This window comes from Nothobranchius furzeri, chromosome 16, assembly GCF_043380555.1.
Source record: "Nothobranchius furzeri strain GRZ-AD chromosome 16, NfurGRZ-RIMD1, whole genome shotgun sequence".
Classification (NCBI taxonomy): Eukaryota; Metazoa; Chordata; class Actinopteri; order Cyprinodontiformes; family Nothobranchiidae; genus Nothobranchius; species Nothobranchius furzeri.
Window position 1 is genome coordinate 47,293,296 of NC_091756.1, and position 20,474 is coordinate 47,313,769.

Consider the following 20,474-nt stretch of genomic DNA (forward strand, 5'->3'; position numbering starts at 1 on the left):
AGTCTGGGAGTTAAATAAGCCTCCTCAACTAAATCTCCTGCTTCAGGATAGGTTTCTCAGAGCTTCACTGGGATGTTTCTGCACAGATCAAAGGTCAAGCACTGAAACATGAACTCACCGCCCATCTCTGTGAGCTGCCCCTCCTTCTGTAACGGTCTTAACAAAGATGCCCAGCTTCTCCAGGCCCATGTCGGCCCCTGCACCCATCCCAATGATGCTGATGCCCAGACCGTCGCTATCTGAAACCAAAGAGGGAGACCAGGCCAGCAGTTATTTTGGTCATGCAATGAACATGTCATCCCTGGGAGGAAACCATGAATCCATATTTGGACTTTATCTGCGTAAGAAAACTGGTTTATCAGTTATGAACTAGTAAACAATATTTTCCCCCTTTAAAGTACATAATACTTAAAAGAAAACCAACTGCAGGGAAGTTTTAACTGTTGTGAAAAAGCTAGAAAAAGAAATTCTAAAAATGTACAATTTTATTTTTTGCTGTGCTTTTCATGAGAAAAAAGGTGTTGTGTTGTGTCATACATTATTAACTCATTAACTGCCATTGACGACTAAAGTCGTCACTTGCATTTTTGTACTGGGCGGGCGTTGGAACGAGCCCCCGCACCGCGAGAACAAACATCACTTCTCTAAAGCTGATCTTCATCTGCATACGTCTCACGCCACATGAAGCAGAAAATCCATGTTAGGAGATCGTTTTGGGCCGCTGCTGTAAAAAAAGTGAGGCGCGAACCGGAAAAGCTTCTGCCGATCACAATTCGACAAAAGAGAATGAAAGAACGAATAATGCTAAAAACACGAGGATTATTCCTGATGTTAGAAGTGAGTCTACTCTTTGTTTTGGTAGTTTTGGCGCTGACATCATGGTAGAGCACCACGTTCTGTGACTCTTCAAAAAACAGTAAAAACACTCAAAAACGCTGGCAGCATGAGGCTTTTCTGATCAGGAAATGGCCAGCAGTTTACTCTGGTGTTCACGAGTGTGTGTGTGCGTGTGTGTGTGTGTGCATGGACGAGTGTGCGGGTGATTGTATGTCCACTTTTGGAAGTTGGGTGCGGGAGGGAACTGTAATTTTTAATTGTTTTATACTTGGGGAGGGGGCCTGGGATGGGAATGTGGGATCTATGGGGCCATTTTAATCTGTAAAGCACTTTGAGTTGCATTTTTTTGTATGAAAAGTGCTATATAAATAAAGTTGATTTGATTGATTTAATGAGTTAAAGGTGCATTATGTAAGAATATAGTGAGAATTTTACTGTGAGAAAACCCCATAAGAGTCTAATGTTTCAGTCATTTTGCGAGGCTTGTCAGTTTTTCTCTTTTCAGAACAATGGAAGGAGGGACGTAACTACTGTTTACCATCAGTGTGTGGGGCTGCCATGTCTCCTGCGAGCTAATGCTGCAGCTTGTAATTTGAAGGCAGCCGGCAAAAAGCTCCAGAGTTGTTTAAGTGGTTGCAGTAACCAAATGTTTCCACAGGATGTCATTTTTTACTTCATTTCTACATAATGCACCTTTAACTTTGGAGTTACAGTTTTTCCCATTAAGACAAAATATTAATGTTTAGAATACATATTTTGATCAAATATAGATACATACAATTAAACCTACATTTTTATAATGAAATCTAAACATAAAACTAAATTCTAACATTTAAAATTAAATAAAATATACACACATTGAAATCTAAATAACCTGGAATCCAATCTAAATAGTTTAAACCAAACCCAAATATTTAGGAGGTACAATTTTTAATGGAAATCTTTAGGATTAAATCTAAAAATATGAAATTAAACTTTAAATCTAAATATTTTGGATTAAACCTGAATATTTAGATTCAATATAACATCAGCTATAAATTGACTTCCAACACATATTTAGCTAACATGCAAATTGCCATTTTATTTACAGAACACTGTAAAACTGCCAAGGCTCATCCAAAGCACTGATTGGCTTATTGACAGTAAAATCCAGGTTAAAGGAGAGCAGCCTAGCAAATGAGCCCCATTGATGGTGGAACTGTTGGACTCAGTCAACATGCAGCACCAACACAGATGTGCAAGGACCTTTCAGGTCATGGAGTGAATAAGGAAACAAAATAAACAGTTAAAGTTTTATTTAATTAAATAAAGTCTATAAGAATCTGTATTTCAGGCTTCATTTGTGTTGACATGGTACAATAGAAAAGGTCATTGTGCTATTTTAAGACATATTACTATTTTTCATTTCTAGAACAAACATTGATCATTTGTATATTGGAACTTGTTAAAAAAATCTAATACAAATTATTTAAGGAGAAGTTGTATCAAAATTGCAGAAAATTCAACTAATATATAATAATAATAAGAATTAAGACAATAAACAATCAAAGGTTATGTAAGGACCAGGTGTAAGCTTGTAGTAAATAATATTTGTATATTGGAGGCGTGCTTTTGTCTGTGCTGCTCCAACACTCTGGAATGCTCTTCCTCTTTCAGTGATGCTGGCACCATCCCTCCTCCGTTTCAAGTCACTACTTAAGGCTCACTTTTACGACCAGGCATTTTTAAATCCCTGAATTTTATTTTACTATGTGTTTTTTATTGACCGTAATTATCTGCTTTGTTGTGCATTCTATTGTTGACCGTGTTTTGTTTTGATGTTGTGTTTTTACTTTTTATTCTGTACAGCACTTTGGTCGGCTGCCATGCCGTTTTTAAATGTGCTTTATAAATAAAGTTGGTATGGGCAAAAGCAGATTAACCTTCATTTGGTATTGAGATGGTATGGTTTGTAGAGTTAAATCAGCAATAACACACATTTCATGCCTGAGGGGCGAAGTGCTGAACTAGTTTTCATTATAATGTTTAACTTTCATTTTCCCAGAGCAGCCGGTGCACACAACAGCCCAGTGATGCACAATAGCATCTGGGTGCATGTATTATGTATATGTCTATGTATGTAGCAGACGCTTTTGTCCAAAGCGACTTACAAGTGATAATCGGCATGTTGCCCTTGAGGCTAACAACAACAATAACAACAACTTCACATCAATCATGGAGAGGAGGGAACAAGGAGTGGACAGGAGAGAGGGGGGACGGGTGCAGGGAGGGTGCTAGTTAAGAAGATGCTCTCTGAAGAGCAGGGTCTTCAGGAGTTTCTTGAAAATTGAAAAGGAAGCCCCTGTTCTGGTAGTGCTTGGAAGGTCATTCCACATTTGTGGAACGATGCATGAGAAGAGTCTGGATTGTCCTGAGCGTGGTGTAGGCACTGCTAGCCGACGATCCTGTGATGACCGGAGCGGCCGGGCCGAGACGTAAGCCTTTGCAAGAGGATTCAGGTAGATGGGAGCCGTACCATCTCAGACTTTGTATGCTAGTGTTAGCAATTTGAATTTGATGCGTGCTGCTAGCGGTAGCCAGTGGAGCTCAATGAGCAGAGGGGTGACGTGTGCTCTAATACGTGTGTATTACTGCTCTGTATGCCGGGGAAGGCTTTCACTGTGGCTCTAGAGGGAACAATTGAAAAAGGCCTGCACCATTTCACCTCTGCTGCCTGATGAGAAGCTGGATGGCTGGTAGAAAGCATCAGGCCTTTTTACAAAAGCAACGTAACCCTTAACAGTTAGACTGTTTCTGTTTATACCACAAACCAGCCAAGCTGTACATCAGAACATAAATCCACAGCTTGCAGAGAAAAAGTAAAAACAAAAACCTTTCTCCAGCTCTACAGGGAACAGGTCCAGCCTCTCCACCCTCTTCTCCAGCTCGTATTCTGCTGATGCTGCCATGGGATCCACGTCTTCATTACGCCTGTCGTAGTCCTCGTTGGGATAGGTGGCAAACACCTGGAAGGGGAGACAACGACCGCATCAGGGTGGCATCTGCACATCAGTCAGTCAGTGAATCAAAGGCATTTCAAATGAATATTATTTAGCATTTTGTGAATTTTTGTGTTGGTGAAACTTTTGGGTTTGCATTCATAGAAGCATAGGATCTCTGTGATAGCAGCAACAACATGCCTCCAAAACCATGTGTAATCACACTTATGTGGGGTTTAATCATACCTGGAATAAAAGAGGCTAAATGTGCAAAATATACATTGTTTTCATCACCTTTGCAATGACTATTTATAAAGATGCACGTGTCTCTCTTTTCCAGATGTGCAGAGTTATCACATTGTCACATTTCCTCCAAATATAGTAACTGTTAATGAAGCAGATCGACTTCCTGTGCTCTCTGATCAGCATCCAAGTCTCTTTGGATTCCAGTTTCTTGATTTAAATCACATCCGTGTGTGTGGATGAAGAGGTAAAAATGTTTTTTTCTGCAAAACTGGAGCAAATGGGTTAGGTTATGTCATTAAGTTACAAGGAAAACTTGATTGCTTCAGAGATTTTCTATTCAAACCACTTTTTAAATTTCATAATCTAATATATGTCAAACCTTCTCTGATTTTATCTTCTATGATGTAAACGTTATGAAAAGTCTTCATTTAAATCCAGCATTCCTCTCTAATTCCCTAAGGATTCCCAAGGCTGCGGAGATGAATGCAGCTGAGGAACTTAACCAAATTCACAGGCTGATAATGAGTGACTACCGCTGTCGGTGTGGACATAATGCAATTCAATTTTATTGACTGTTGTGACTGAGAGATCTGCAGCATCTCCTCGTGGCCCCTGAGTGGGATCCTTTCACAGGTGTAATACAAATCATGGGTGTGTGTGTGAGAGATCAGTCAGTACCACATGAATCCCTCTCATGGAGACAGAGGCCTCTGTTTTCAAGGCTCAACTTCCCACATTCACTCTGGTCTAACAGCATGACAGTTTACATAACCACCTCCAGAATGCTAATGGACACGTTCTGCAGCTGCTACACACACACACACAGAGAGAGAGAGAGAGAGAGAGAGAGAGAGAGAGAGAGAGAGAGAGAGTTGAGTCTTTAAAAGCCTTACTTTCAGTCTTGCAGGGTGATTACGTATGCAGCACCTTACACACTCCACCAGCTACGATAACAGGACCTTCTCCTCTCGCTCCCACAGCTTTCAACAAGCTTTGTTCTCACAAGAAAACATTTTCACATTTTTTAAATGTGTTTGTTTCATTTCTCCAACTTGCCACTCAGTAAAAACAAGTGTTAAAAAATTGGCCATTATGGAAGTTTTTGCTGCTCTTTAATTGTACAGCGTGGGCCCCCCGTTGCCCTGGAAACCGCACAGAATTGAGCCCGTCATGTTGGAGAGATCCTCTGAAATAAAACCAGCCCCTACTCTTATCAATCTACATCACTGAAGTTTGAAAAGTGTTGCTTGTAACTTTAAGCCTTCCTTATCTATGAAAAAAAGGTGTGGGACACTGATTATAATGGTCACTCTGACATTTTTATGCAGGCTGAACATGCAAATGGTCTCCTACTGCTACTCCTGCATGAACTTCTGATAGAAAATAGATGGTGAAACTCTAGGATTTGAATATCCTCACAGATCTACGTCACACAGTCACTTATAAGGTTTTCACATCTGGTACCGCTCAGCCCGGCCCGGTCCGCATTGCATATATTGTTTTCATACCTGGGTGGTCTGGTACTTTTGCCTATCCTACCAGGCTGATTGTCTGCCCTTATCTTCTGGTGGTCCACTCAGGGCTGGTCTGGGCCAACATGATTAGTCAGCTCAAATACACGCCTACCGTTAGGGGGAGCCTCTGATTGGTGGATAGAATCAACCAGTGGGGGCTTCTTGCATGTGTGATTCATTATCATTCTGGATGCTGAGATGTAAACGTCACCCCTGACTGAAGCTGCAGCAGCTCTCTGTCTCTTTCTCACTGCTGTGAGGAGCACACACACACACACACACACACACACACACACGCTCACGGCCACCTTTGTTTAAGGGGAGACACCACAGACTTCTTTGCGTGTCTTTTGCCCTGCGGAGATTTTCCTTGTCCCTGAGAAGTGTGTGATCAGAACCTACCGGTGTGGGAGCAGGGCCGACGCCTCCCAGCCTGGTCCGTGCTGGCCCAGATGGGAAACTACCAATAACATTCATGGACTAGCCCATCTTGACTCACAAGTATTCAAATATCAGGAAATAAGTCCAAAATCTGTCATCCGAAACAGCTGTTATCATTGTGTGTTCCTAGAAATGGTGCACAGGTATATTTTTTTCCTTTGAGAACGACTGACAAGCAAGGCATTCCTTCCTAGAGACCACTGCAAATGTGTTGATTAAACGAGTGAACCACATCTTTAACTAATTTGAATCAATCAATCTAATCTGTCGCTGTCGTTGTGTCCTTGGGCAAGACACGCTGCCTGCTGGTGGTGGTCGGAGGGACCGGTGGCGCCAGTGCTGGGCAGCCTCGCCTCTGTCAGTGCGCCCCAGGGCAGCTGTGGCTACATTGTAGCTCATCACCATCAGTGAATGAATGTGTGTGTGAATGGGTGAATGACTGATTGTGTTGTAAAGCACCTTGAGGGGTTCCAGGACTCTAGAAGGTGCTATATCAAATACAGGCCATTTACCATGTACTATTTAATTTAAAACATATTACATCTATTCCAGGAACTGTGTTATTTTCATGACATCCATTTACACTGAAGTGATGAAGAATGTTGGACAATGGTTCATTTTCTGTGTGAACCATGTTGGAAACATACAAAGTCTGCGTAGCAATCTGAGGTTAATATGGTTAATATGGTGCCGTGGTGCCAAAATCAAAACGAATGACAGCTCTAGTTTCTCTTCTCTCTAAAACTGGACTGATCTTAATTCTTGTCCCTCAACATCACAACATCTCCTAACAGTTGTCTTTTCTCAAAGATAAAGGTGCACTTTTATTTTCTTATAGAAATCATATAACGTCACTAAACACACACACACACACACACATCATCGAGGATAAAGCTACTTATACAGTTAATTTGCTGTAGCAAATTATGTCTATAATGACCTCTAAAAAGCATTTACTAGATTTTTAGTTTGATGTTTAAGTTGCTTTAAATGCTGAATTCACTCTATTGTGAACTATTCCCTCTAAAGCTATTAGCTTGACTCATTGAGAATTACTCTTCACTCCACACACTGACAGGGAATTTACCATCACTGAGCAGTGCAAGTGCAAATTGCATGTTTATTACTCCTGCAATCCTTATTGCTTTATATGCCTCATAGGCTTGTGCAAACATGTCAATGATGTGCAGCTGGTTTGAGCAATAACATCTGTTTGCACTGAACAAACTGGAGAAGTTACAAGAAGAAAAACATGTTTCTTCTGAGTGAGCTGCAGGTCTAAATGGAAAGTCACTTTCAAAATCAAAAATAAAGCTTGCTGATCAATTTCCAGCTTTAATATCCAAAAAGCACTTTAGACCCTTAGAATCTTCATCTGAGCCACTCACCCTTCCTCCTCCTTGGGTGGATTCACATTCATTGACCTTTCATTACTATTTTTTAAAACTAAAATAAGAAATATGCCTGATTTTTAGTTCAGATCAATTATCTGTGCGCTCATCTAAAATCAGTAATGCTCTCTAGCACCCAATGGGGCATCTACATACTCAAGTCTATGGTTTCCCACGTGATTTAAGTCATTTAGCTAACCTGTCTTTCGGTTATAGCTCTACATTTCATCGTCTAACATCTTATAAACAGGAAGCTACGAGTTAGCTACTGTCAGTGCTTCCATTCATTTTGTTAATCATTTGTTAGCTACAACTTTAAATTTTGTATTTAATCAACAGGAAGCTAACCAAGCTAGCTTTTTTCCACTCCTTACATTCAAGTCAGTCACCGCTGGGCTAAAATTGTACATTTAATGTTTCATCGCCAAAAGGCTTTTCAGGCTGTTTCCTACTGTTTTCAGGCACATTGCTGAGCTAAGTAAGCCACTTCTTGCCTGCAGCACCATATTTTCTATGTAGATTTAACAAAAAGATGTGATCTCTTTATCCACAAGCAGCCACAATCTTGTTATCAGTAATTGCAATTTCATTATGAGGCTGAAAGTGGCTGCTCACCTGTTGAGAAAAAAACAACAAAGTGATTTCAAGGACATTTTATAACAAATTAGCCCAAAGTGCAGCTGACAAAAGTGATTGCTCATTAACTGTAGCAGCATTTAAATGTCTGAAAGGCTCACTGGTAGTTCAGTAAAACATAGGATGAATCTCTAAATGACAGCATGGGAGCAGCACGTAAGTCTAATGGCTTTTGATTTAGGTTACCTTTGTATTTAGACAGATTAGCACAATGTGGATTAAAGACACACACAAAACAAACTGTTACCATAATGAGTGCACAAAGCAACAACAGCACACTCCAAGTCCACATGCTCACGTGGCATTGCTTCACTTCTTGATTTTAAAGATCAAGAGGCCACAGCTGGTTGGCTGATGTTGCCCTGGTTTCACGGTCACCATACTGCAGAATCCCAGGCTCTGGATGTAACGAAGCACTGGAAATGGGCAGCTAGCATGACATGACCTGATGCATTGGTAAAATTCTGAACTGGAGTCATTGTGTGAGCAAACAAAGAGCCTTCGCTGACACAAATTGAAACTCTCACTTCCAGAAGGAGGATTTTCTTCCTTTTTTTAGATGATCCCACACAGAGGGCAGACAGTCTAATTAGGATCTTGTGTGATGTAACCTCTCACCCAGTAAAGCAGTGGATGAATTCCTCATACAGAGACGTGGATGCCTTTGGAAGATAAACATTGGAATTAAAGGCGATGTGGTGGTAGAGGGAGGTGGGCCAGGCTGGAGAGGGATGCTGTTCCAGTTGTGGCAGATAGTAGGTCAGAGGAGCTAACAGATGGCCAGGAAACTCCCTTCCTCCCTCCCTCTGCCATCAACTGCCTGGGATGTCCTACAAAAGCTCTGTGGGCAGCTGGCTGAAGCCACTCACCAGCTAAGAGATTGTGACTTTGAAGAGCACACACTCAGGGCTCAGATGGAAATCAAAGGCAGACCAAAAGTGACATTTTACACTGCGGTTGTCAAGACAGCAGCGCTCTTCTTGATGCCTTTGCTGTGCTCGAGCATGCCTCCATCATACTGGCCCTCTGGCTACAATTGGGTGACACACTGGTGCTAACTAGCAAAGCTGTAACCCCCACCGTCCGTCTACTGCCCACAGCTGGATGCCGACTGCTGGGTTTTCTCCCTTTCGACTCCAAAACAGATCTAATTTTGGATTTAGCCAATGGGTTGTGTGGAGGTGGTGCCATTTTCCAACAGAAATAGTGTGTTTCCATTTTCTCTGTGCTCCTCAGCAACCAACATTACAATGTTTTTGTTATGCTGCCTATGAAATTTGCTCAAATCTCAATTTCTACCCTAAATGCCCAAAGTAACAAAATAACTGTACAAACAAGAAATTTGCAGAACATTCTGCATAATGAATCCACTGCTCAAGTGTCAGAATGCACATATGAAGCTCACTAGTGATGTCACAGCTAAATGTCTTGTTTACTAAGAAACCATGTTGTACTTTTCTCTTTGAAATGCAGTCACTTTGAGTAGCGAAGGCATGCTGAGAATTGTTGAGTTAGAAAAAGTCATATAGCTCTAAATCTCAAAGAAACTGTGTTGTGTATTCATGTACTCTCCCACCATGGCTTGCGACTGCAGAAGCCTGTATTGAATTATGATAAGGATAAGCATAAATACAGTAAGATTGTTATTCACGCTGGCGGTAACGACACCCGGTTATGCCAATCGGAGGTCACTAAAATTAATGTTGCTTCGGTGTATGTTTGCCAAAACAATGTCGGACTCCGTCATTTTCTCTGGCCCCCTGCCTGATCGGACCAGTGACGACATGTTTAGCCACATGCTGTCCTTCAACCACTGGTTGTCTAGGTGATGTCCTGAAAACAACGTGGGCTACATTGATAATTGGAAAACTTTTTGGGGGAAACCTGGTCTGATGCGGAGAGACGGCATCCACCCCTCTTTGGATGGAGCAGCTCTTCTTTCTAGGAACATGGCCAGTTTTATTAGTCCTCCATGACAACCTAGGGTCCAGACCAGGAAGCAGAGTCGTAGTTTAACCCACCCCTCTGCAGCTTCTGTACTGTTACCCACCCACTACCCCATAAAGACAGTGTGCTGCCCACGGCAGACTGTTAGTTAATGAGTTGATTTGTGATAATCAGATTTCTTTGCTCTCTCTCACAGAATCCTGGCTGCAGCAAGAGGACTATGTTAGCTTAAATGAGTCGACTCCTTCTAATCATTTAAATCATCATATTGCTCGAAGTACAGGGTGAGGAGGAGGAGTAGCAACCATTTTTCATTCTGACTTATTAATCAGTCCCTTACCAATTAATAGCTACAATTCGTTCGAACATCTTATTCTTAGTTTTCCTAAACCAGAGTGCAAAACTGTAAAACCGCTCTTGTTTGTAGTTTTATATCGTCCACCAGGCCCTTACTCTGAGGCCTAGTCCACACGTAGCCGGGGTTTTTTGAAAACGAATATCCGCCCCTCCAAAAACTTGCATCCACACCACCACATTTTAAAAACAAACTCTGTCCACACGTACCCGGATAAATACGTTGTTAAGGACATGCCAGACCTGTAGGCGGCAGTACTTCCCCCGTTCTTAACCTCGTACTTCGTCTGTGGTCTTCCGCAAGGAGCAGTAATTCCGCTTGCAAAAACAAAAAAGCAAAAAGCGCTTGGACAATTGATGGATCGGGTAGTGACAGAGCGCAGCTGAGGGCTTCTATGATGCCGGCTAGTGTAAACACAGGTCACACACGTGATGTCAGCATTTTTTGTCGTGGAAAGTGACGTTGCGGACCCTAAAACTCCGGTTTTGTCCGTCCACACGCAGACACCCAAAACGGAGAAAACGCAGATCTTCACTTTGGCCAGAGTTTTTAAAAAGATCAGTTTTTGTGTGAAAAAACTCAGTTTTCGTGTGGATGACAGGCCAAAACGTAGAAAAATATCTACGTTTTGGCAGATCCCCGGCTACGTGTGGACAGGGCCTGAGTTTTTGGATCAGATCTCTGATTTTTTATCTAATTTGGTGCTAAATACTGATAAGGTCATTGTAGTGGGGGATTTTAACATTCATGTGGACATTGAAAATGATAGCCTCAATGTAGCCTTTAGTAATATCTTAGACTCAATTGGTTTTACTCAAAGAATACATAGCTCCACCCACTCCTGCCATCATACATTAGACCTTGTGCTGACTTATGGCATAGAGTGAGGAAATAACGATCTTTCCACATAATCCAGTCCTCTCGGACCACTTTCTGATAAACTTTGAGTTTTTTATAACTGAGTTCTCGATTCATGAAAGTAAATTTCACTATAGTCGGTCTCTATCTGACAATGCTGTTGCATCTTTTAAATCAACTGTTCCATCTTTACTGTCCTCAGCATCTCAGAGGAACGTAGCAGAGAGCAATATTTTCATTTCTAGCCCCTCACAAATTGATGAGTTAGTTAATATTGTTACTTACTATTTACGTGTGGCATCAAATGATGTTGCCCCTTTAAAAAAGAAGGTAATTAGGGACAGGAAGTTGGCTCCCTGGTTTAATTCTCATTTACGAGCTTTAAAACAAAACTCTACAAAATTGGAGAGAACATGGCGCTCTACGCACCATGAGGAGTCCTACTTATCCTGGAAAAATAATCTTGTGCTTTATAAAAATAAGCTTCAACAAACTAGAACTGCTTATTTCTCAGCGTTGATTGAGGAGAATAAGAATCATCCTAGATTTCTTTTCAGTACAGTTGCCAAACTTACACAGAATCATATCTCTGAACCATCTATTCCCTTAGCCCTCAGCAGTAACGACTTTATGGGATTTTTCACAAGTAAAATTAATTCCATTAGAAACAAAATCTTTAGCATCCTCCCTAATGCGATTTCTTCTTCCTCAGTAAGTGAGGCAGCATCAGAGGAAACTGTAGAACCTCATCTGTGTTTGAACCGTTTTGATCCAGTTGAGCTTTCAGAGTTATCAAAAATATTGGCTTCATCTAAACCTTCAACTTGCATTTTAGATCCAATCCCAACCAAATTATTTAAACATGCATTTCCTTTGGTTACTGCCCCCATTCTAGATATAATCAATCTATCTTAGTAAATGGATATGTACCACATGATTTTAAGGTTGCTGTAATCAAACCTTCACTTAAGAAGCCTTCTCTGGATCCAGATGACCCAATGAATTATAGACCAATATCTAACCTTCCATTTTTATCCAAAGTCCTGGAGAAAATAGTGGCCATCCAAGTATGTGAGCATTTAAACATTAATGATCTGTTTGAGGAATTTCAGTCTGGTTTTAGAGAGTATCACAGCACTGAAACTGCATTAGGGAGAGTTACAAATGATATTCTCATGGCCTCAGATAAGAATCTTGTGTTTGTTCTAGTCTTGTTAGATCTCAGTGCTGCCTTTCACACAGTAGATCACAATGTTCTTTTAGAAAGACTTGAACATGTTGTAGGGATCAAAGGAACAGCACTAGGCTGGTTTAAAGATTTCATTTTGTAAATGTACATGACAAATCTTCATACTCCAGGGTTACTTGTGGAGTACCACAGGGTTCAGTACTTGGACCAATTCTTTTTACAATATATATAAGCTCCCAATTGGTAAAATCATTAGACAGCATGGGATAAACTTCCACTGTTATGCTGACAATACTCAGTTATATTTATCCATTAACCCTAATGAACCTAATCAGTTAGGTAGATTACAGGCTTGTCTTGAGGACATAAAAAATTGGATGACTCTAAACGTTTTGCTTTTAAATCAAGACAAGATGGAAGTTCTCATCTTTGGACCAGAAATCCAGAAAAGGAAATTGCTTAGTCAATAATCTTACCTGAATGGCATTACATTAATCTCCGAGAACAAAGTAAGGAACCTTGGTGTTAACTTCGACCAGGACATGTCATTCAAATCCCAAGTTAAACAGGTTTGTAGGATTTCCTTTTTCCACCTTCGGAATATTGCTAAGATTAGAAGCATCAGTGATGCTGAAAAACTAGTTCATGCATTTATTACATCAAGACTGGATTACTGTAATTCATTACTCTCAGGAAGTCCACAGAATGTAGTTAAAAGTCTTCAGCTTGTCCAAAATGCTGCAGCTAGAGTTCTGATGAGAATTAAAAAGAGAGATCATATCTCTCCTGTCTTAGCTTCCCTACATTGGCTACCAGTTAAATTCAGAATAGATTTTAAGATCCTTCTTCTCACATATAAAGCTCTTAATAATCAAGCTCCATCATACATCAGTGACCTGATTGTTCCATTTGTTCCTAACCGAGCAATTCGCTGTCAGACTGCAGGTTTACTGGTGGTTCCCAGAATATCTAAAAATAGGATGGAAGGCAGATCTTTTAATTATCAGGCTCCTGTCCTGTGGAACCAGCTCCCAGCCTTAGTCTGTGAGGCAGACACCTTGTCTACTTTTAAGACTAGGCTTTAAACATTTTTATTTGATAGGGCCTATGGTTAAAATCTGATGTTAGCCTAGATCTGGACAAGTGGGGGAGTACAGGGAGGTGGAGTGTAGAGGTGGATAAAGACGGCTCTCCCTTGCCCTGCCTCCAACATGCCTCCATCTAAAAAGGCTAGGTTATGAAAAAATATCTCTGTCATAGATTCACTAGGATAAATACAATAAAGTTTATCTCTCGCCAAGTAGAATATTTACTAAGAAATCACAATGTAACCATAGACACATCGCTTGGTGTGTGTGTGTGTGTGTGTGTGTGTGTGTGTGTGTGTGTGTGTGTGTGTGTGTGTGTGTGTGTGTGTGTGTGTGTGTGTGTGTGTGTGTGTGTGTGTGTGTGTGTGTGTGTGTGTGTGTGTGTCTGCTCTGTCTTCTCGATCCCCAGTGAGTCGTGGTGGATGGCTACTTATACTGAGCCAGGATCCTCTGGAGGTTTCTTCCTGTTAAAAGGGAGTTTTCCTCTCCACTGTCGCTAAATGCTTGCTTAGTATGAGGATTGCTGTAAAGTCACTGACACGAGTCAGTGACTTGATGCAATTTGCTGGGTTCCTTATATAGGAAACATTTTTTCTGATTGGCTTAATGAACTGACCTGGATTGGAATGTTTATTATGTGAAGTGCCTTGAGATGACTCTTGTCGTGATTTGGCACTATATAAATAAAATTGAATTGAATTTAATTGAATTTGCAGCCAGGAGAGAGCAGAGATTGTCTTGGCTAGTAGAAGCTATCCATTAGCAATGACTAGTCAACAATATGGCAGAACACATTGAAGCTTGTGTTGTTTTTAGAGATAAAACATCAACATTGCCTTTTTTACCCAAGAATGAAGAGCAGGCGGAGGCAGTAGAAGAGTTATGTTGCTGTTAGCCAATCAAAAGCGAGATGTTCACATATCATGAATATTAATGGGTAAGACTCCAAATCCTGCCATTTTCTGGCCCCCCACTCCTCCAACTAACTTCTACTTCCTGAAACAGGAGCTCCAGAGATTTTTTTAACCAAAATTGTCACAAGGTATTCATTCATGCACAAGTGGCCTAACAACACCACCAATAATAAAATAGAATTGAATAGATTTTATTGACCCCACAGTGGGGAAATCCACTCATTAGGACAGCATATACACATACAAAAATAATACAGGTAAATAAACAAAGGCAGTAGGCTGTTATTGTAAACTTCAGCATTCAAAAAAAGAATAAAAATATAATTAAAATAGAAAATATATAACTGTGTTTCCAAAGAGAAACAGCATAAAAAATACAGACACACAGTATAAACATGCATCTGGTATTGCACAAGTAATGAATACAGTGCTGATGTTAGCGTGTAACAGGATAACAGTAACAGTGCCAGTAACAGTTAGGCTGTGGGGTTATACAGTCCAACTGCAGTGGGAATGAATGGCCTATGGTAGCATTTTATTTTTGCATCTTGTGTGATTCAATCTACTGCTAAAGAAGCTGTCCATGGCCTTGACAGTGGAATACTAGATTAATAATGTATGCATTAGCAAAAAAATACATTGTGGGATGCAGCCCTAGACAAGCAAGTGTGTATTTTGCATGGCTTCCTATGGGTCTGAGTCGCTCTGCTTGTCACAGTTGTATTTTCGTCTCCTAAAGGTGTTTAAACAGGAAGGAATATGCGCCGCTGCTGGGGGAGGTGCTAATCGAACTCTTGATACCCAGATTGGCTGTAAGAGGGGACATTTTGTATCCATTTTCCAAAGTCAGGTAAGGTCAGTGACAACATGTAACAGCTGCAAAGTGAAATGGGCCAAGCCAAAGACGGACAAAACAATTATTTAGGTGGAAGAATGGATTTTCAGTGTGAAGCAGATTAAGGGGCGTGTGCATATTTGTTCCATACATTTTGCCGGTGGGAAAGGTCCTACGTTTGAGAATAACGAGCCGATACTAGCAATACTTTCAGATGTGGAGTTATCCAAGAGGCAGCGGTGTAAACAAAGGGGTGCAGTTGAACATTTCAAAATGCTTTTGACCAGAGGTGGATGGTATGTGAAAAGTAGTGGCACAATTAACAACCTTAGTTATAAAAGAACTTAGAAAAATGTTACTTGAGCGATGTGAGTTTGAGTAACTGTTTTAGCATAAAAGTCTGAACATGGTGTCTGTTGGGCTGTTTTCATCTACGCCCAAGCTGGTAAATGTGGTTTGTTTGTCTGGCATTAGCACTCAGCAGCACTTGCGCAGTAACGCCAACTGTAGAATACACTATTGCTCCCCACACCATTACAGGTTAAACAAGTGCCAGGTAACTGTTTCCAAATCCCCCTTTAAGTGGAGGCTAATCCAGATCCTGTGTGTGCGACACACAGAAAGGCGATTAGTCCTTTCGTTGTCATGTTGGATCAATCTTTCACTGCCAATCAGTCGGATATAGAGCGTTTATGTGGTGCCAAATACCAGTAAATATTAGACAGAATGCTTTTGGTCAACACTCTTAATGCATGGGGAAAACACACAGCAGCGTGTGAGTAAGCTCAGCCAAAAAGGACTGAAGACATGTATATAATCCATGCTGTTTAGCTAGAATGATTCCATAAGTCATCTTAATTTTCATACAGTTTGGAATAAGAGGTGAGCCATGAAATGATTCTGGATGGTGAGGGATTTTATTATGTTGATGACCCGCCAAAGTGGAGATCATAGTATCATCTATAGACACATGTATTATGACATGTTTGGCCTAAATACTCTTTTTTTCTGGGCTTTATTAATACAAGGAGAGATTATTTGACTGCATTTATTAATAACTCACAAAACAGAATGAAAAAAGTAGAAATGAAGATGCACCAAAATAAATCAACAAAAATATTCATGATGGTTGATCTATTTGAAAATCTAAATTCACACTTTTATGTTTGTTTGGACTCTGAGCAAACCATCACTAAGAAGAATTAAAAACCAAATATGTTCCCAGTCAGAACTCAGCACCGTTGATCACTACTATTAACAACAGATCTGTCATGTGAACGTTGGCAGCTATAGCTGTTGAGATTATTCCGAATCGGCCAACATCAGTTTCACAAACTGTGCATCACTTATAAAAATAAAAGTAAAAAACTAAGAATAAAAAAGTGTTGCGATTTTACTTTTGCATTTGAGACTACATCTGTATAAATCAGTGCATGTTTGAGTAGAACAGCTATGGGACATACCATGAACATGTGCACCTTGTATACCCAGTAATAACAGTTTCACCGATAACACAAGTGTGAATTTTAACATAAGTAACACATAATCATGTCATTCCAGCCTTTGACTTTTTTCAAACCGAGACAGCCTGATTTAGGGAAGTAGTAATATGCCTGCTTTGGTTTCGATGATAATCTTGTGTGCATTCATTTGTTTTTACAATTTAATGGCTGAGTTTGCATACACAGAACTTTTTTTATGTTTCCCATGCTAATTAAAACAGCTTCATGGAAACATAACTTGTTACCTTGTCTTTTCTTTCTTCTTTAAATAGATTTGATTTGAAGGAACTCAAATCCTCTCATCTCCATGTGTTTGACCTGTGTTGCTGTTCATGAGCTGTTAAAATCTGATTGAGAGATATAATGTCAGGGACATAAGGATCATGGTTCCCTTTAACCTTTAAGGTCTGCACTAAAGTACAAAGTCACTTTTTTTAATTGACTTAATTCATTGAGGGCTATTGACCCTTTGCACCTACATCACCAGATCACGTGGGTCCACCATGTTGGATGGTAAATGCATTGAACAAGGGAAAAGTAATGCCTGAGATTGCTTTTTTGTTGTTGTCATTGTTTTTGAAATGTTTAGCATGCTTCAACTAGTTCAAGCCCAGCTCAGTTATCAATGACACACCAAGGTGAGGCAACAGTGAATCACGGGAGTATTGAACGGAGAGGAAAAGTGGCGACTGAGGTTTTCTTTGTGCCAGTTTAGACTGGTTTCTCCTAGTTCAAGCCCAGTTCATTTGTGGGAAGACTTAGCACGCCCAGGTGGGGCTGTTGTCCTTGGGCAAGACACCCACCATGCCTGCTGGTGGTGATCGGAGGGACCGCCTGTGCTCTGTCAGGACGTCCCAGGGCAGCTGTGGCTACAATGTAGCTCATCACCATCAGTGTGTGAATGTGTGTGTGTGAATGGATGAATGATACACTGTAGTGGAAAGCGCTTTGGAGTCCTCTGACTCTGAAAGGCGCTATACAAGTGCGTGCCATTTATCATTGATCGTTACAAACATCATGTGCTCCGTGCTGCTTTTCACTGATGCAAATAAGTTGCCGACTTTGCCAGAATTTCACCCGGCTGGATTTATAACAGTGTGCAATAAACAGTTAACAGGGTTCACTTTACACTGAAGCTGATTAAAAACTGCTGAAAAACCTACCGGTTTTTGTCGCTGGCAGGGTCAGATGCTACTCTCACATAACATGGGGCAAGACAAGATATCGTATAACAGTGAAGCTCACAATAAATAAATAACATGATTTTTACACACTACATTAAAACATATTTTTATAATAAATAATTTTCTCACAATTACAGTGGACAGTAATGTGCATCCTCCGTTGTGAAATACAGGATTATCACTACTAAATAATATAAACACATCACATTTATTATTTCAGGTCCATCATCAGTGCTTCTTCCTCATGAAATGTATGAACATTAATGTTACCCAGAAAAACGTGCCCGCTGCAAATAGGAAAATACTTTGAGGGCTGCTACTCCATTTGAATGGTTGCTGGAGTTCATTCTCTTTTTCTGTCTCCATCAAAGTTATTAAAAAACAGAAGACAAGTGAGTTTACGTCCTTGTCTGTTAGCACAGCAAATTATTACAATTTTACTGTGAAATCAACTAAATAAAAGCGGTAAATGGCTACAAATCGGCTTGTTTATAGCCTCAATAGACTTTAAACGTGTGTAAACAGTCTTTCTGTCTGTAGGGGGGGGGGGGGGGGGGGGTGTCCCGTGACCTGTGTGATGTCACGTGCAGAGGGTCAATAATATAGGGTAGTAAGAAAAAAATCAGACGTTAGGTTCAGTTGTAAATGGCTTTAATTAAAGGCATCTGCAAAATGCTTCTATATATATATTAATAATAACAACAACAATGATAATGCTAATAGTAGTATTAATACCACTAAAAATAATAGTAAACTGATTTTTGAGGTTTCTTTCAGTTAATTTCAATAAGATATTTTAAATAAAATTTGCTCTATAAACGCTTGTCCAAAACATCAAAGGGTTTAAATCTAAAATATTCCTTTTGCTCCTGAAAAAAACATCAGATCTAAGTTTTGTTAGCAGCAAACCGAAGACACAAATTCATCAGTCTCTGGAAATAATGCAATCTTAATCAGGATTAGCACTGTGCCAAAGAGTGCGGAGACGTCTTATAAGTCATTTCTGGCTTTAGTCATTTCTTTAATTGCATTCAACAACTGAAAACACAATCTTCTTATGTGTAAACCAATACTACATTTAATCTCAGCGACAGAGACAGTAAAACCTAAAGAAGCTGGTTGTGCCACCACAGACAGTCCAGTCCGAGCCCTACGTGTGACTGTAACCAGTGTTTTGTTTCCTGACAGGTTGATGACAGGCTGGGCGAGACACAGCAGCACTCAGACATCATGAGTGAGTCATGGCATAAGCGTGGCCTGTCGCAGTAACCTGAGCCAGTAGCTGTGTGCTCCCCACCACTGCAGGACCGAGAAGTGGGACAGCATGACCTTGCTGCTAATCTGTCTGATCTCCCACCCCTCCTGGCTGTGAGTGATGCTGCAGGGCCACTGAGTTTAAAGTAAGAGCCTGTGTAAGGATATTGGGGCATATGGTGATGCATCCCCCCCCCCCCCCCCCCCCCAACAGCAAACCCTCACCTGCTGACCTGTGTGGCCACAAATGACCAAAACTTGCATTTAAGCATTGCATTTCTTGTATTCTGCAGTTTGTGGCAGCAGTCCTTAAAAATGCAATTTCTCTCAATATTTGTGTCAACGTTCAACACTGTGAATTTATTCCAATGTTGGAAAGGTTATTATTTTGTAATTATAGCATGAAGGGAGATGATAAGGGCTCGTTGAATTTGCTGGAAGGATTGCTTTAAAAACTGTGTAGGCAGCAGAAACCAGGAACAAAAGAGTGTGTGTGTTGTTGACGAAGGCAGAAAAGGTGTAAGAGCAGCAGGCTAGGTGATGAGTGAGCAAGGTGATTCTGGTGTATGAAAAATAAATCAGATTATTTCTAGCTTGGAGGGAATGCAGTACAAATCCAGTGGAGATTATCTCTAAAAAAAAAAAAAAAAAAAAAGTTCATATTACAAAATGGGATAAATAATTAAAAACAACAACTTGCCAGGAGGCTACATCCAAACCCTCGAATGTTTTGATGGGAAAGAATGAAGCCAAAACAAACAAATTGAAGCAAATAAATAAGACATGAGAGGCAGCTTCCTGTGCTCTACAAGGAGGAGGCCGCCGTCAAAAGCGAGGCGAGTCTGTGACGATAACAATGCTGCTATTTTTACAGGCAGCAGTCGGGTGACGAAGAGCAAGGAGGAGTAAAAGATGAGGCAAGAGAGTGAGAGTGAGAAGAGGAGTGTGGTGTGAAATTCACCCGAGGCAGCGCTGATTTTGTGACAGAGAGGAGTGTTCGGTGTGAAATCAGGGACAAAGACAGACTCGTTCAACTGCCTCCACATTTGAACTGCTTGGGCTAAGAGCTGGACTGTTGCTCATAGAAGAAATATGCACTAAATATGGGTACATCCTGTTTTGGGAGAGAAGTGACAGTGTGACATTTGAGCTGCATAATTAGGCCCCTCCCATTTGACCTCACACACCCCCTCCGACTCTCATCCACCCCAGCATTCATCTCCATAACAAAAGGCCACACTGATACAGTACACAAGGAGGCCGCTGCAGAGTCAAAGAATAATTTGCTTGTTAACCAAAGCCGAT

At 40.7% G+C, this 20,474-nt stretch overlaps 1 protein-coding gene across 2 annotated transcripts in view; it reads right to left on the minus strand.

Moving 5' to 3' along the window:
- LOC107387682 (neurabin-2) overlaps positions 1–20,474 on the minus strand; it is a 30,014-nt gene that overhangs the window by 4,882 nt on the left and 4,658 nt on the right. For both annotated transcript variants that reach the window (XM_015962794.3, XM_015962795.3), the window contains 2 exons: positions 3,710–3,842; positions 119–239 (listed from right to left, as the gene is read on the minus strand). In XM_015962794.3, the coding sequence (XP_015818280.3) occupies positions 119–239; positions 3,710–3,842 (254 nt within the window). The remainder of the gene's footprint in view (positions 1–118; positions 240–3,709; positions 3,843–20,474) is intronic.